At 37.7% G+C, this 16,936-nt stretch overlaps 2 protein-coding genes across 5 annotated transcripts in view; both read right to left on the bottom strand.

The window, feature by feature from the left end:
* LOC148203824 (uncharacterized) overlaps positions 1-2,877 on the bottom strand; it is a 47,991-nt gene extending 45,114 nt beyond the window's left edge. The window contains exon 1 of the mRNA XM_088107774.1: positions 2,848-2,877. Within this exon, the coding sequence (XP_087963900.1) occupies positions 2,848-2,877 (30 nt within the window). The remainder of the gene's footprint in view (positions 1-2,847) is intronic.
* A 1,673-nt stretch (positions 2,878-4,550) lies between these two features.
* Positions 4,551-14,934, bottom strand: LOC124846169 (protein SUPPRESSOR OF GENE SILENCING 3-like). Of its 4 annotated transcripts, none has more exons than XM_088106577.1 (7): positions 14,633-14,934; positions 14,039-14,142; positions 12,384-13,419; positions 11,944-12,238; positions 11,562-11,806; positions 5,215-5,375; positions 4,551-4,990 (listed from the first exon to the last, which is right to left on the bottom strand). In XM_088106577.1, exons 3-7 carry the CDS (start codon positions 13,401-13,403, stop codon positions 4,792-4,794), a joined length of 1,920 nt encoding a protein of 639 aa, XP_087962703.1. In that variant the 5' UTR covers positions 13,404-13,419; positions 14,039-14,142; positions 14,633-14,934; the 3' UTR covers positions 4,551-4,791. The 4 variants fall into 4 exon arrangements, with proteins under 4 accessions (XP_087962703.1, XP_087962704.1, XP_087962702.1 ...); XM_088106578.1 differs by having other exon boundaries at positions 14,039-14,139; XM_088106576.1 differs by lacking the exon at positions 14,039-14,142.
* Positions 14,935-16,936: the final 2,002 nt, after the last annotated feature.

Raw genomic sequence — 16,936 nt, 5'->3', positions numbered from 1 at the left:
TGATGGGGAAGACAATGTTGCAGCTTAGATTCGCTAGCTTTTATTAGTTAGCTTTGATGGACTTTTGTACATTTAAAGCTTTAAATTCTATGTAATTTCTAGGGAGAAACCCTATTACTCTGAGTTTTCAATTCCATGCTATTCTAAGGATGATTGTAATCCTTAAATTACTCTTGACTGCTTTCCTATATTAATAAATGATGACGTCTTTATTATATATGTTTTATATATATATAATTGGGATGTCACAAACGGCGCCAAAAACTTGATGACAAATTTATGAACACCAAAAAACGGTGCCAAAAACTTGTTTAACCCTCGGCAAGTGTGACCGAATCGTATCAAGTAATAAACTCGGTAAGACCAAGTATCGTTCTCCCAAAGGACTCATGGCCTAGTTAGTTATATGATTTATTGATTATTTAGGACTTGTGAACAATTGATTATAGGTTTCAAATGCAAAAGACAATAAGTAAACATGTATGCATGAGTTTAATCAATGGAAAAGAGGAATAAAAACACTTGAACGAATTAGATGGATGAGTATGTTGTTGGGGTTATCAATTTCATCTTATCCACTCTCATATATTTTAGGAATTCATCATTCTTTTCATCAAGATTAATGCGACTCTCTAAATCACCTTGCAAGAAGGCCTATCCTTAATTACGAGTTCATACAATTCCTAGCATCCCTAATAATTAATTCTAAGCACAGAAGCTTAAAGGCAACCAACCCTCATATTCCTATGTCTAGGCAATATGTTATTGGGAGAATTTCCCCGGATCTAGATTTCCCCTACGTTCCCATAACGACAAAATCAATAATCATCGCATCGAATGATTTAAACAATGCATGCTTTGAGCAAAGAGGAAAAACCCTAACTAATGATGAAAGAAAGCATGTATCTCAAATAAGATGTGTAAACACAAATTCCATATATGAGAGTTTCACAAGATTACATTGATTCCCCAACAACAATACAAAGTTTAGTTCACCATATTCATGGTGAAACTAGATGAACAATAATGAAAGAATGAAAGATAAAAGCCTAGAAAGATGAGTAGGTAGCCTGAGCATCCAAGATCTTCCTCCAAGGGGTGGAAAAGTGAGTGTTTTCTTCGTCTCCAACCAAAGATACAAACCCTAGGAAGACCTAAAGCTTATATATTGTTCATAACATTACAGAAAAGTGGGCCTAAGCCCAAAAGACCACCGCTCAGCGGTACACTGCCGCTCAGCGGTACATTGTCGCTCAGCGGTACCAGCGCGTAGTTAATTTTCCCCTCAGCTGCATTTTCACCCCTCAGCGGAGCCAACGGGTCTTCCTGAGTGCCGCTCAGCGGTAAACTACCGCTGAGCGGTACTTGCGGCTTCTCCTTTTGCACTTTTTGAGTTCTTTTCTGATTCCATCTCTATCCTTCTTCACTTCTTTCACCAAATTCACCTTAAAACCTGCATAAAACACTAAAATCAAGCATAAACCTGTCCAGCTCTCTTATTTCCAAAAATATGAACAAAAGCATGACTCCAAGCTAGTTTCTAAGTGTTAAAGGTTGCTTTTAGTATCAATTTTAAGCATGAAAATAACAGTTTTTCAACTGTTATCAGTGGTGAATTAGGTTTGATGAATAATAATGGAAGAAAAGGAAGAAGTATGCATGTGAGTTATATAGAGTTTGTATAGTGAGTAAAATAAATGTTTTGAATATTTGATAGTGAAAATAGAAAGGAAAAGGTGGAAAATCAGAATGTTCGATAAGAGTTAGTAATTCTGGGGAATTTTAAATTCATGAACCCGCGTGGGACCCACCTTAGTGAGAGAGTAAATTTTAGTTCTAGAGTATGAACGTATTAATTTCAGAGGGGTGTTTTGGTATAGTTATTTAAAACAATTATTGAGAATTGTTTGTTTTATTGTTGGCCCACTTTTGGTTAGTTTATACATGTTATTGAGAACATGTATGAGTTCGTCATTGAGCATGCTTGTTTTGTTGGCCTACGCTTTTGTTTGGTTTATACATGTTATTGAGAACATGTATGAGTTCGTGATTGATCACGGTTAATTAGTTGTTGGTGTCGTATACGTAAACCATGTTATTTTGCTTGTAATTTCGTAGGACGTGTGAGCATTACAATTAAAGAATTTGAGTCTCGCAAGAGAACGAAGATTCGAGTGTCACTTCCTTCTACACGAGGAGGTGAATGACTCGCCCAAGACTTCGGCTCGTGCTGTGTATAGTGCACCGGTACGCGTAGTATCAGTGTTTTTACTCGTTAATCCTTGAGGAGTCAGGGAGATAGGTCTGAAGTGACAATGGAGGACGACTCGGATCGCTTGTTATTGAGAGCAGGCTGTGATGAAGAAATGCAAAGAACGATTGGTCCACTAAAGGACAATCGACTGTTATTGAGAACATGGTATGACGACGAAAATACAAGGAAACGACATTGGTTTATGAAAGGCTTATTATGTTTGTGATATTGTCTTTTGAGTTAAGATATGATGTTATGACTTGTTGGCCTGTGTGTATTGTGTATGTCATGTTATATTATAGGGTATTTCTGGTATCTCACTCTTGCATGTTGTGGTTGTGGTTTCCACCTGCGATGATCGTACTTGTACGGGAGTAGCTCGACGAGAAAGACGGGAAAAATAAATTGTTTGAGGTTTTTATATTGTATTTTATTTACGAATTTCAGATTTTATTATTTAAAAAAAGAGGGATAAATAAGATTTATTTTGTTGTGATGTACGAACATAAGAGATGGTTATGGTTTTGCTTCCGCGTGTTAAAAAACAAATTGACGAGAAAAATTTGTACTCTAAGATTATTTTGTTTATATACATGAAATCCTATTAGGGGCGTTATAGCCATTGACATGGTGTTGAGATTTTGTGACTCACTGATGGCAGTCACCTTTGGTTGCCAAGTCCTGTTCTAAGACTTAAGAATTTTTATATTCAATTCATCATTTTCAAAGGACTTACCTAACCCAATGAGATGATTCACTATTGTATTATGTTTTTTTAACTCTTTGTGCAAGTTTTTATATTAAATTGTTAAAGTACATCTTAAGCATAAATTTGTTAAAGTAATCATAGTAAATGTAACCAAACTACATTTTCAATTAAATATCACTATAGTAATGTCTATTTTTTTTATCACTTTTATTAAGTAAAAAAAACTAATTAACCAACTTATATTTTTGATCAATTCTTATTCATGCTTCATTTTTATCAAAGTACATTTTCGCAAAAACTCATTCAATCACATGAAAATTTCTAATTTTAATCAAATTACATTCTTAATTAAAACTAAAAATTATTTGACTCATATGATTAATATGCATGTAGATTAAACATCGTACTAACTAGTTACAATGTAAAAATTGTTACTTTTACTTGATTCAAAGATAAAAGACATAAACATAAATTACAACAAATTATTTTATTATAACATCAGAATTCATTAAGAAATTATAATAAAATCAACTCTAACTATAATGGAGTAGAAAGGACGTGAAAAATGACAAAGATATCAAAATTAGGTCGTTCAAATAAAGAAACATGGACTTTAACTTTTTATGTCTTTTCTATTGATATAATATTCTCTTTTATAATATTAATAAAAAAATTAATTTATGTTTTTGAAAAACATTAAAAAATAACTTGAATCTACTAAAATTATCTCATTTAACTTCAATAGAATAAATTTTGTATTTAACATATATAATTGATATTGATGATAACAAAAAAAGACTATAGATATTGTTAATTTATAAATTACACTAGTCTATGTTGACAAAAAAAATCCTGACAATTAAAAAATAACTTGACTTCAACATGAAAATAAAAAATATACAACGTCTTATCATATGATATCGTTAATTTTATCCAAGTTAATGTCATTGCAACTACAACAATGCATACAAGAGAAAATACGAATATTAAATATATATATATATATATATATATATATATATATATATATATATATATATATATGAGAAAGAAAAAGTATAAAAAGAAATGTAACTTTTCATGTTTTAAGTTTTAAATTTATTTAATTTTAAATAATAAAACTAACCTCGAAGATACTAAAATTTCAATTGCCTTTAAAACTTCCTTTCTAATCAATATTTTTCTTTCATAAAACGTTTCGAATCCTTTATAAAAAATGAATTATTCTCAAAACAATTTCTATCCAATCATAATGTAAAGATGAGAAAAATCAGAAAAGATAAATGAGATCGTCTCATTTTTTTTATATAAGGCGCTTTAAGAAAATAAATGAAGTGATATTATTTCGCATAGTATAAAGAGCATTTTCTTGTTTTCCTCAAAAACAACTAAAATATGTACCCGAAAAGAAATGAAAAGAAAATTTCCCAAATTGCACATACAATAGCCTCAATTTTAAAGCAGCCATTTACACTTTTTTTCAGTCAAAGCATTAATGACGTGATTAGGTTTATAAAAAATATTAAAAAGAACGGCAAAAAATCCACACAACAGAAACACAACCATCTAGACTCATCATGACCCACATTTGATAAGAAAGTAACTCAATTGCATGAAATATAACTTCCAATTTGCCAAAACACCAATTTAAAATTTTAACACGGTTTGTTTCCAGGCATGGACCCAAATGTTGACAAGTACCAAAGAAAATAAAAAGACATACTGAATATGTAGTAAAATGTCTGGGAACTCTATTTAGTTTGTCTACTGGTCAGGCTGTGTTTATATGTTTGTATGAGTCAAAGCAAAGACCCCAACATTAGTTAGTCTAGGAAGGGGAATACTTTTCCATGAGCTTGGTAAGTTCCTCATCAAACTTCTGCTCATGCTCCACCTCTTCCTCCCAATGCCTCTTCTTCAAAGCAGCATAACCCACTTGATGGGCATGCAACAGTTTCTCCTTTTCAGCAACAAAATTCTCCATTTCTTTATCTTGAACCTCAACAAATTTTAGATATTCTTCCACCCTACATCAAATTCACCAAAATCCATTGTAAAATATCATGCCATGCCCTGTCCAAATAATTTTTAACCCACTAGGGCAGCAGGGAACTTGAGTTCTGATTATGTGAAATTAGTTTTTCTATAAAAACAATACTCTTTAATGATTCAATTTTCTACGTAACACATTCACAAACTTTATAGATGTGAATATATCATTAGTCCAATGGAAGGAATAAAAATTACATACTTGAGTCTATATTCCTCAGCATTTGCATGACCAGTAGTGCTTGACTGCTTCACCTTCTCACGTTCCTCCTGTTGCATCTTCTCAAAATCTTCTTCCCTTTCATCCCTTGAATCATGAATGATCTTTATCTGGTCCTTGAAAAATTGTTCTTGCATATACATCTTTCATGATTGACAGAATACAATAGTGAGAAACGTTACCATAAAAGAAAAAATATGATAACCTAGAGATCATTTAAGATTGTTAGATATATTAGATTATTAGATATCTTATCTTTATCTTTTATCTTTAGTTAGTTTGTTATTATTCTTTATTTGAATTTTGAACTTAACTCATATTCTTCTATTATAAATAGAGTACCTTGTGTCTACATAGTTTTTACTATATTGAACAAAGACAAATAACAAATAACATTTTTGTCTCTTGAAGAAAAAACATGTTAAGCTCAGGGTCATTGGAAATGGTAAACCAAGAAGGCAAGAACATGGATGGAATAATTCAATCAATTTGTTCTGGAAAACTGGGTTAACGGTGTGTGCCCCAGACCGATAAAAGTAACAAACCTAGATCCAAATATTTACAGGATTTTGTGTTTCTCTTTCAAGGCATCTGTTAGATTCCTTTATGCAAGGAACCGAACACCAACAAATAATACTCACACACTCAACAATATAAGGAATATGTATGTATATGTATTGATATTTCCTCTGTAATGATAAGAAAAGATGAATACAGGTATCTCACTCTCACCCAAGGAAGCCTCCCTTCCTCCACTGGCCAAGAGGTCCAGTCTTAATTCCAAAATCCTCAACACCCTACCTCTCTCAAACTATTTGTTATTTATACTCTCTCACTCTTCTAACAAACTCACCCTCTCTCCTCTAACTGATTTCCCCTCTACCCGCCACTAACTCTCTCTTCTTTTATTCCTCCTCACATACACTTTTAATTGTCTAACATTACCCTCCTCCCCAAGATCAACCTTGTCCTCAAGGTTGAAATCAGGGAACTGCTGTCGAATGTATTGTTCCTCTTCCCAAGTAGCTCCATCCAACCCCCCTTCTTGCCATTGTATTAGAACTTGGGGAATTTCCTCTCCTTGTTGTGGCTGGTTCCTGCGCTCTAATACCTTTAGAGGTGTGTACATAGGGCTGTCAACCTGCAGTTCAGTGGGAAGATGCCCTTCCACCGAATGATCCCCTATAGCTAGCTTCAATTGGGAAACATGAAAAACAGGGTGGATTCTTGATGTTGTAGGTAACTGCAAGCGAAAAACAACTGGTCCTAATTGTTTCTCCACCAAAAATGGTCCAAAATACCGTGCAGAAAGTTTTGGGTGTAAGCATGTGGCCATAGAAGTTTGTCTATGAGGCCGGATTTTCAAGAATACCCAATCTCCCTCCTTGATCTTGGTGTCCATTCTCTTCCTGTTGGCATAGTGGGTCATCTGATCTTGAGCTCTGGCCAGATGATATTTAAGTTGTGTCAAAGCCTCATCTCTTGTTTGTAAGTCTTGTGCAACGGCTTCCACCACTGTTTCTCCAGGAATGAAACGTGTGATAGTTGGAGGGGGTCTTCCATACACAGTTTCAAAAGGTGTGCATTTTGAAGCTCCTTGGTAACTAGTATTGTACCAATATTCCGCCCAAGGCAAGACTGTACTCCAATTTTTTGGTTGTTCAGAACTAAAACAACGCAAATAAGTTCCCAGCACCCTATTCAGCACCTCCGTTTGACCATCTGACTCTGGATGATAAGCAGTACTCATGTTCAGCTGAGTTCCCTGCAGGCGGAAAATCTCCTGCCAAAAAACACTCATGAATGTTGAGTCGCGATCACTTACAATGGTCATGGGTATCCCGTGAAGCCGAATCACTTCCTTCACCAACAATGCAGCGATGGATCTGGCTGTAAAAGGGTGTTTGACTGGGATGAAATGGTCATATTTGCTAAGTCTGTCCACCACCACCAATATAGTATCAAACCCATGAGATTTGGGTAATTTTACAATAAAATCCATACTAATCTCCTCCCAAATGGCTTTGGGTATTGGCAAAGGCTGCAACAATCCTTGGGGAGAAGCTGCCAAGTATTTATGTTGTTGGCATACTAGACATGCAGCCACAAAATCTGTAACAGTTTTCTTCATTCCTATCCAATGCAAAGATTGGGCCACCCGTCTATAGGTTCTGTAAACCCCAGAATGCCCTCCCGTGACACTACTATGGAATTCAGCCAACAAGCGAGGGATCCAAACAGATTTTGCTGATAAGACAAGTCTCCCCTTGTAATGTAATCTTCCATGCTCCAACGTATAGGCTAGATGAGAGTTAGGGTCTACCCTTAGGTCCTCCAACACTTTCTGCAAACTCTCATCTTTTTCCACCTCCTCCATGATCTCTTGAAATTCAAGCCAATATGGTCGTGATATCATCCGTAGCATCTTATCTGTTTCCTCCTCCTCCATGCCTTTTCTGGATAACCCATCCGCCACATGATTGGAAGCACCTGTCCTATATTTGATTTCAAATTCGTACCCCAAAAGTTTAGCTAGCCAATTTTGTTGACTTTGAGTTGTAATGCGTTGTTCCAGTAAATAACGCAAACTCTTCTGGTCAGTAAAGACAACAAACTTCTGACCCAATAGATACGGCCTCCAATGTTGTATAGCAAGCACAAGTGCCATTAATTCCTTCTCATAAATGGACTTGGTTAAGGAAGAGTCAGATAACGCCTTACTAAAGAAGGCTATGGGTCTGTTTTTCTGGGACAAAACAGCTCCAACGCCTGTACCCGAAGCATCACATTCTACAACAAAGGGTTGCTCAAAATCAGGGAGAATCAACACTGGAGCTGTAGTCACTGCCTCTTTAAGCTTCTGCAGTGCCATGGCCCCCTCTTTAGACCATTTAAACATTCCTTTTTTCAACAAATCAGTAAGGGGTTTAGCCATTTTCCCATAATCTCTAATGAACCTGCGATAATACCCAGTTAACCCAAGGAACCCTCTTAACTCCTTGATGTTTCTGGGTTCTGGCCATTCCAAGACAGCTGCCACCTTCTCCCTGTCCATCTCCACCCCTGCTGCCGATATCTTGTGCCCCAAATATCTCACTTGTCTTCTCCCAAATTCACACTTTTTTTTGTTTGCAAAAAGTTCATGTCCAGCCAAGACTTTTAAGACTTGAATGAGGTGTTGAGAATGCTCCTCCCAAGTCTTGCTATAGATAAGTATATCGTCAAAAAATACTAACACGAACCTCCTCAATAGCGGCCTTAAAACTGAATTCATCATGTCCTGGAATGTGGCTGGTGCATTTGTTAATCCAAAGGGCATCACAAGGAATTCATAATGCCCTTGATGTGTCCGAAAAGCAGTTTTTGGAATGTCTTCCCTCTTCATTCTTATTTGATGATACCCAGCCTTTAAATCAATTTTAGAAAAATATGACGCACCTTGAAGTTCATCCAGCAGCTCCTCAATGACTGGAATGGGATATTTATCAGCCACTGTTACTCTGTTCAATGCCCTATAATCCACACAAAACCTCCAACTTCCATCCTTCTTTTTCACCAATATTACAGGACTAGAGTAAGGACTGTTACTGGGCCTGATAATGCCCAAATTCAACATCTCTTCCACCTGACGCTCTATCTCATCCTTCATTCCATGAGGGTACCTGTATGGCCGCACATTGACGGGCTCACTACCCTCTTTTAAAGGGATTCTGTGATCCACTCTCCTCTCGGGTGGGAGGCCTTGGGGGTCTCGGAATACCCCTTCAAAAGCATTCAGAATTTGTTCCAGCTCTACCTCCTCCTCTTGCATTAAGCCACTCTCTTCCGTCTTCTCATCCACCAATTCTGTTTGGCTTAAGCTCCATACTAAAGACAGCATTTCAATCCCTTTTTCTTTTATAAGAGCTTCAGGAGTCACTACCCTACGTGTCAATGATGGATCCCCCTTTACCTCCACTTCTCTTCCTCCATGCGCCACCTTCATGATGAGCTGTCCCCAATCTACTTTGATTTCTCCTAGGGAGGATAACCAGGTCATTCCCAATATTATGTCCACACCGCCTAATTCAAAGAGATATAACTTATCTCTAACTTCTAAGTTTTCTAATAACACTGAGACTCCTTGCAATACCCGCTGGTTTCTTTCCTTTGTCCATCCCCTAAATATACTTTATAAGGGCGTGTGTCGGTGCACTCCAGACCCAGTTCTTCCACCAATCGGGTGGATATAAAACTATGGGTAGCTCCACTGTTAATAAGCACCAGAACTTTCTTCCCCTGCACCCAACCTTGCAGCTTCATCGTGTTCGATTGCGAGAGGCCACCCGCGAACAATCCCGACAACTCCATAGTCTTATGTTCTACTTCGACACTTGCCTCCGCTTCTTCATCTTCATCCTCCTCCGCCAAGATCATCACCCGCATGCTCCGTTCAGCGCAACGATGACCTGGACTGTAAGGTCCGCCGCAGTGGAAACAACGTCCTTCTTCTCGCCGTTTCATGTATTGTTGATAAGGCAGGGTCCGAATGCCTCGTCCCGCGGTTCCTCCTCCATTGTTACCAGCCTTCGAAGCCACAGTATTCGCACTAACGTCCTTCTTCATTCCTTGCCCTCTGCCGCCATTCATCGATCCCTCTGACGGTCCGCGAAAAGTTTCTGTCCTCGCCACCGTCCCTGAACTCGCGGAATATCTTCCCCACGTCGCTCCGCCTCTTCCTCCCACTCCACTACTTCCTCGCGACGTCCATCCCACTTGTTCGATGTCCCTAGCTCTCTCCATTGCTGTCAACAAATCGCGTGGGTCATGCGGTCTCACAGCATTTCGTAATCCCTCCCGCAAACCCGCGAAAAAAATATCCCAGCAATTGGTCTTCGGTTACTCCGGTCGCCTGCGCCACGAGTACCTCGAACTCCTGGATATACTCATCGACGCCCCCTCTCTGTCGCACCGCGGCCAACTTCTCAAAGACGGTTCCCCTAATTAATCCCCCAAACCTCCTCGTCAACGCCTCCGTGAACGCCTTCCATGTTGGATGTCGGGTTTTTTTCCGCCAAAAGCGGAACCAGTAGTTAGCGCTTCCGTCCATGCAGATATACACTAACTTCATCTTCTCTTTCTCCGTCACTCCTTGTATGTCAAAAAATTTCTCAGCCTTCGCTATCCATCCCGTTGGATCAGTACCTTCAAAAGTTGGAAGCTCAACTCGCTTCATCCAACTGCGTTGTACGTCGTTCCGGTCCTCCTCCGATTCTTCATCAGAGCTCTCTGTCGACCTTCGTTCTCGATCACCCTGGACGGAATTTCGACTCCCCTCAGAACTCCTATCACGGGTTCCAGAACGTCTTCCGAGGGCTCGTCGAAACTCGAGAGTCATCGCTCGCATTTCTGCCTTCAACTCCTCCATTGTCGACTCCACAGCCACCATTCGCCCCTCCATTCTTCTCTGATCATGCGCACTCCTCTTCCCTCCGAAATGATCCGGCAGGTCGGACCAAATCTGTTAGATTCCTTTATGCAAGGAACCGAACAACAGCAAATAATACTCACACACTCAACAGTATAAGGAATATGTATGTATATGTATTGATATTTCCTCTGTAATGATAAGAAAAGATGAATACAGGTATCTCACTCTCACCCAAGGAAGCCTCCCTTCCTCCACTGGCCAAGAGGTCCAGTCTTAATTCCAAAATCCTCAATACCCTACCTCTCTCAAACTATTTGTTATTTATACTCTCTCACTCTTCTAACAAACTCACCCTCTCTCCTCTAACTGATTTCCCCTCTACCCGCCACTAACTCTCTCTTCTTTTATTCCTCCTCACATACACTTTTAATTGTCTAACAGCATCATTATATAACAAGCATTTCGATAGATAACATAATGCAAATGTAGGCCAGTGCAACCATATCATTGCTCATTGATTATTTTTTTACTTTTAATGAAAGCAGGACAATATAGTAGTAACAACGTGACATTTAGGTGGGAAATAAATGCAGATATGCAACTCTATCTTTAATTAAGTGATGGTCTGATTTGACACATCAAACAGAAATTCAATGGGTACATGAAGCACATTTTCATAAGCAAAATATCTCACAAAGGAAGATATGTGACCCTAACCTTAGCTTATCCACTATTGTACTAACACATAAATTACAGCTCAAACTTTTGAACAAAACAATCAAGCAGAAACACATTTTAACCACAACTCGCTGACAGCAGAAATAATACGCTACAAGTACATCCGAGTAGCAAATATGCACAAAGTAACCACTTTACAATAAAAATAATAACCATAAATATTGTCTGATCTTAGTATTACCTCTTCTATAGTCTCTTCATGTTGCATTTTAGTTCTCCTCCGCACTATGCGGTTCTCCTCCATTGTCTTGCGCAGCTTTTCAGACATTTTACCAATGGATTCTTCAAGAGTTTTCGTGTGTTTAGTTGTTTTCACAACCTTGTTCTTAAAATATAGAAGTTGTTGGTTGTCTTCATTCATTTGGCGAATTTGGTGTACAACCATCTCCTGGTATGATCTCATGTCAAATTTTAGTCTAGATTTACCTACATGATTTCAGATGAGAAGAGATGACAAAAGCCAGCTTATACTTTGTAAACATAAATTAACCTGCATATATAGTACACAACAATTTGCACAGTACAAATAAGAAGAAAAGTAATGAGGAAAGAGGAAATGAAACCTTGGCTATGCCTATTGAAAAAGTCAAGATCTTCTTTTGTAGCCATGTAACCATAGAGCTGGCGCTTTCCCCCAGGGAGATATAAATTAGGGCGATTGAACCAAGAATCTTTATCAGTTCCTTGCTCTGTAAAATGCTTGTCCAGACGCTCTGCCTCTAGATAGCCGCTGGCTGATGCTTCAAATATCAACACACTCATCCCTCGATGACCTTGTGGGCCGTAAGAGTGGCGAGCTTTAACAGCAGCATATGTGCTAAAATAATCCAGAAGTTCTTGGTTACCCATACCTATCCACTGAATAAAAAGAACAAATCCGGAGTCAACATACAAGCAGTAATGTGTGAAATTTGTGAACGTTATGCTCCATACATACAAACCAGCAAAATATTAACATGACACTAGTAGTTATTCATCATTTGACACCAATAAAAATATACACCTTATCATTTTCGTCCTGTTCAAGCTTCGTATTCTGAATGATAACCATTGGAGGCCAAACTATTTCATGATCTTTTTCTTCTTCTTTCAAACCTTTCCATTTTCCAAATGCCTCCCCAGCTGGAATTACTGAAGTACCCCTCCTGCGTAATTCCTCATCCAAAAGTATAGCAAGTTCTCGGTGAATCTTCACCCTTTTAGATCCCTTTGTTTTGGCATGTGTCACCAAGGGCTGCAGTCCTCTGTACCAATCAATAGCTCCAGGACCACCTTGACAAGCTGGACAATGCCACTGTCTTTCTGGTTCATTAATCTGTTCAACAGTCAAGCCATCCAAATTCTCAAAGAACTTCCTAAACCATTTGTTCTTCTTACGTGTCTCATGGCTCTTTTGACTAACATCAGAATCATAGTCATCACTCATTACATCATCATCAGTATCTTCCAAAGCATCTGAGTCCTCCTCTTCATCATCTTCATCAACATCATTATTCTGTTCAAGTTGTTCAGGTGCTATTTCATTCCTTACATTGGGCTGTATTGCACCAGGTCTGGATTGCCAATTCCAGCCATTCTCAAGTGGAGGCCGAATTAGGGGATTTGGAGGCACATAGTTGCCTTCATATCCACTTGTTGCTGACTGAGGCCTACCATTTCCTCTGCCAGCTGGTCTCCTAAAGTTGGCATTTTGTGTCTGCCAGGAATTTCCAGAAGATCTTCCAACTCCTCCATGATTCCGGATGCCTGGCTTTTGATCCATTTCTGCATTCACCCAAGTCTTAGGATTAGAATTATGGGCTGGCGCCCCCCATGGCTTTGCAGCACTGCTTCCAGCTCTGTTCTTCGATTTTTTTGCATATACCTCCCATTCACCATCATCTTGTCCTGAGTTTAGCATGGTGTCAGCAACACTCTGAGTCAACTGATCAATACTAGGCTGAGATTCGGATATGCTCTTCCCTTTGGACATATCATTGTTAGCCATGGTTTTGGGTCTCCCACTCCCTCTTTTCGAACTCATTTGTATATGCTCTGTTCTGTATCATTATTTTTGTGTGTTCAGTATAACTTACGGAAAACATAAAGTGCACACAGAATCATAAAACTGAAGGAGCTTGAAAAGAAACAATGTCAGATAATCCATCAACTACAATAAAAAAAGGAAAAACCTACTTTAATTTTACTTGGCAAATAGCAGTCTTAATCTACCAACAGCTGTTGACACAAGTAAATCAAAACAGTGTAGAAATTCATTCAATAAAATATTACATTCTCAAACAAGGAAAATAATCAACACCTCATATTATGAACTCAAAACATTGAAAGAAGGAGACACAATAAATAAGATATAACTGAAGGGGAAATATCAATGGAATAATACAGGAAGACCAAGGCAATAATGTGTGTGGTTCACGTGATTTATGTTTGATTAGGGTACATAATCAATTCAGCCCACAAATTCATATCACCAAGATGAATAATTGTATCATACCACATAAAGTGTAGTAAATTGTACAAAAGTCATAATACTAAGCAAAATAGTGAATTTAATAACAAGAGTCATGCAATTATAAAAGAGGAGAAGAAAAATACAGCAAGAAATGGCATCATAAGGCCAACTATCTGAACTCAATGAGCAAAACACAATTTACCCACTTTGGTCACCATTTTCCATGATTTTGACTGGAAAAAAGCATCACTGCAACCACAACTGCCAGGTGCAACACGATGAACATTGGATGGCAAGGTGCTGCAACCTGCTGTGGAAGAATCAAACTATTCATGTGTGATACAAGATGCAATTCACACAATTCATTTGTGATTCAAATGATTCATGTTCAATTCAGCCACATAATCAATTCAGCGAACAGATTCTCATCACCAAGCTGAAGAGTTGTATCATGAATTGTACAATACTAATTAAAAGTCATAATTTTGAGAGAAATAGTGAATTTAATAACAAGTTAGGAAAATAAAAGAGGAGGAAAAATACAGCAAGAAAGGGCATCATAAATGTAACTATCTAAACCATGGTTATCAAACTCGCGAGTTAACGACTCGTCCGAGTTTACGTTTCCAGTCATGGTTGCCGAGTTAACTCGATACCAAACTCGTTTTTAGACTGAACTCAATAGAATCGGACATGGACTCGGTGGAATCGTTCGGAATCGCGATTGCACAGCTATTTAGCGAGTTCGAAAAAAGCCAGAAACGAAGAAAAGAAGGGTCGTTTTGTTTAGGGTTTAAAACCTGATTAGTGTTCTTTGTTTTTTTTTCACTCTACCACTGATCTTCGTCGCTCGTGGTCAAGCTCCGCTCTGTCCGATTGTCGTTCTTGATCGCGCTTGGTCCGGTTGCTGATCGTGGTCGTCGTCGCTCATTCAGTCGCCGTGCGTGGTCGCGTTTCGTCCCCGTCATCGTTCGCCTGGTTTACGATCACTGTCACAGTGGCCGCCGTCATCGCCGCCATCCTCACCGCCTTCCTCGCGTCGCAACTTCTGGTGTGCCCTTCTTCTTTGAGCAGCTGGTGGTGAATGAAGTTTTGTTATTCTAAAATTATAACCCGTGACCCTGTATGATTTTATTAGGAAATGAATTTTTTATTCTTTTATTACAGAAACGAAATATACTTATGTTTTTACTTTTATGTAAATGATTTTTATTGAAATTGAAATTGAAATTTATATTGTTTTATTACATTTTTTATTTTAGTATGTAAATGATTTATTAAAAAATTATATTCTCATAGTTTTATTAGATGAATGAAAGTTTTTATTTGTTTTTTTAAATTCTAACTCCTGCCATTTTTTTAGTGAAAAAATTTAAAACATATCAAATTTAAAGGAAACTAATGCAAGTGTATCTTCATTTTTAACATTTGGGGATGTCCAATGTTCATGAGAAGAAGACTTAGATGAAGATGATGACAAAGATAATGACGCCATCATTAGAGGATTAGAGGAATAAACATAAAGACTTTGATATTTCTATTTATGTTTAGAATATTTCTATGAACTTATGTATTTTAATTAATATATTTGTATGAAAAATTTTTCTATTAATTTATATTTTTTTTCATACAAAAGTAAACTCTTACGAGTTTATGATTCGAGTCAACGAGTCGAGTTTACTGGACTCTCACTAGTTTACGTAAACTCTCGAGTTTGACAACCTTGATCTAAACATACAGGTGAAAGAAATGAAAACAAAACAAGAGACAAACAAACACACACATATATAAAAAACATAGAGTCTCTTTAATGTCAACAACACTAACCCCAAAGGATGTGAACTGTGTAGAGAACACAGAACAGTATGCCTATGTTCCACAGATTGTGATTGGCTGGAAATTCAACTAGGGAGGAGTGCAACAGGTGGGCTAGAGATGAAGATTAGAGCTCTAAGTCAGATGGTTTGCGTTGAAGACAGAAGACACCAAAGAGAGTGGTGTAATGTTTAGCCTTTCTAAGAACTAATTGGGCAAATAGGGTTACTATTCTGATGAAACAAAGAGAGGGCGAAATCTCAATATTAACATCTTAAATGGAACCAGACAACATCGTTATAGAAACTAATGAGAATAGTGTAAAATTTAGCCATTGAAAGGACTGAGTGGGGAAATAGGGTTAGTATTATGATGAAATAAAAGGGGACAAATTCCAATATTGCCCACCTTAAATAGCATTGAGCGACATCGTCAAAGGGCCAAACAAACAGGTTTAGTACATGGAAAATTTCAAAAGATTAACAGCTGCAAAGCCCACAATTCCATGTGAAAGGGGTCACAAATCAAACCATGACACTGATCTGCTCCACTCCATGGCATACAAAAACGACACCAGCACCACATGAAATTGTTTGAGGAGATGGGGTTTTGTACATAGAAAGAAGAATAACATTTAGGATGACCACAATTCTATATCAAAGAGATCACAGTTTGCACTGCATTAACAGTGGCATACAAAAGCAGCACCAGATACATCATTTGAGGGGCCAAATAATCAAGGTTATGCAAATGGAGGAGAAAAAGTAGCAACCAGGATGCCAACAATTCTACATATAAGTGGTCACAATTTGCTCTGCAACCATTACATTGTATTGCTTCACCACAGCTCACACAGAAGTGACAGAGGGTTGTGCTGATGTATCACCACTATAGGGGTGAATGGTGCTCTATTGACTTCTATTAATTAAATGAAGGGGTAATGCATGTAAAGCGAGGAATTTCATTGTACCACTACAAAAAGACAAATTACACTACAATATCACAAAAGGACCACCACAATGGACTTCAAGGAATAACGCTTTTACAATCAAATGTAGGGAAACACATATGAAGAGTGGATCTCAATTAATACCACAAAAACACCAACATATGAGTGAAAGGATAATGAATGCTTTTACATGAAAACTAATCAAATGCAAGGTTAAAAAACATAAATTCATTCTTCAAAAAAAAAAAGGCCAAATTGTATTATGAAAATTCAGAGCTTTCAAAGAAAGATTCACCATAAAACATTCAGGCTGTTTGAAATCCCCCAAAAATCCAAAACT

The sequence above is a fragment of the Vigna umbellata genome, chromosome 2, assembly GCF_029865625.1.
Source record: "Vigna umbellata cultivar VRB3 chromosome 2, Vumbellata_1.0, whole genome shotgun sequence".
In the NCBI taxonomy this organism is placed as follows: Eukaryota; Viridiplantae; Streptophyta; class Magnoliopsida; order Fabales; family Fabaceae; genus Vigna; species Vigna umbellata.
This window is presented reverse-complemented; position numbering and strand designations above follow the sequence as displayed.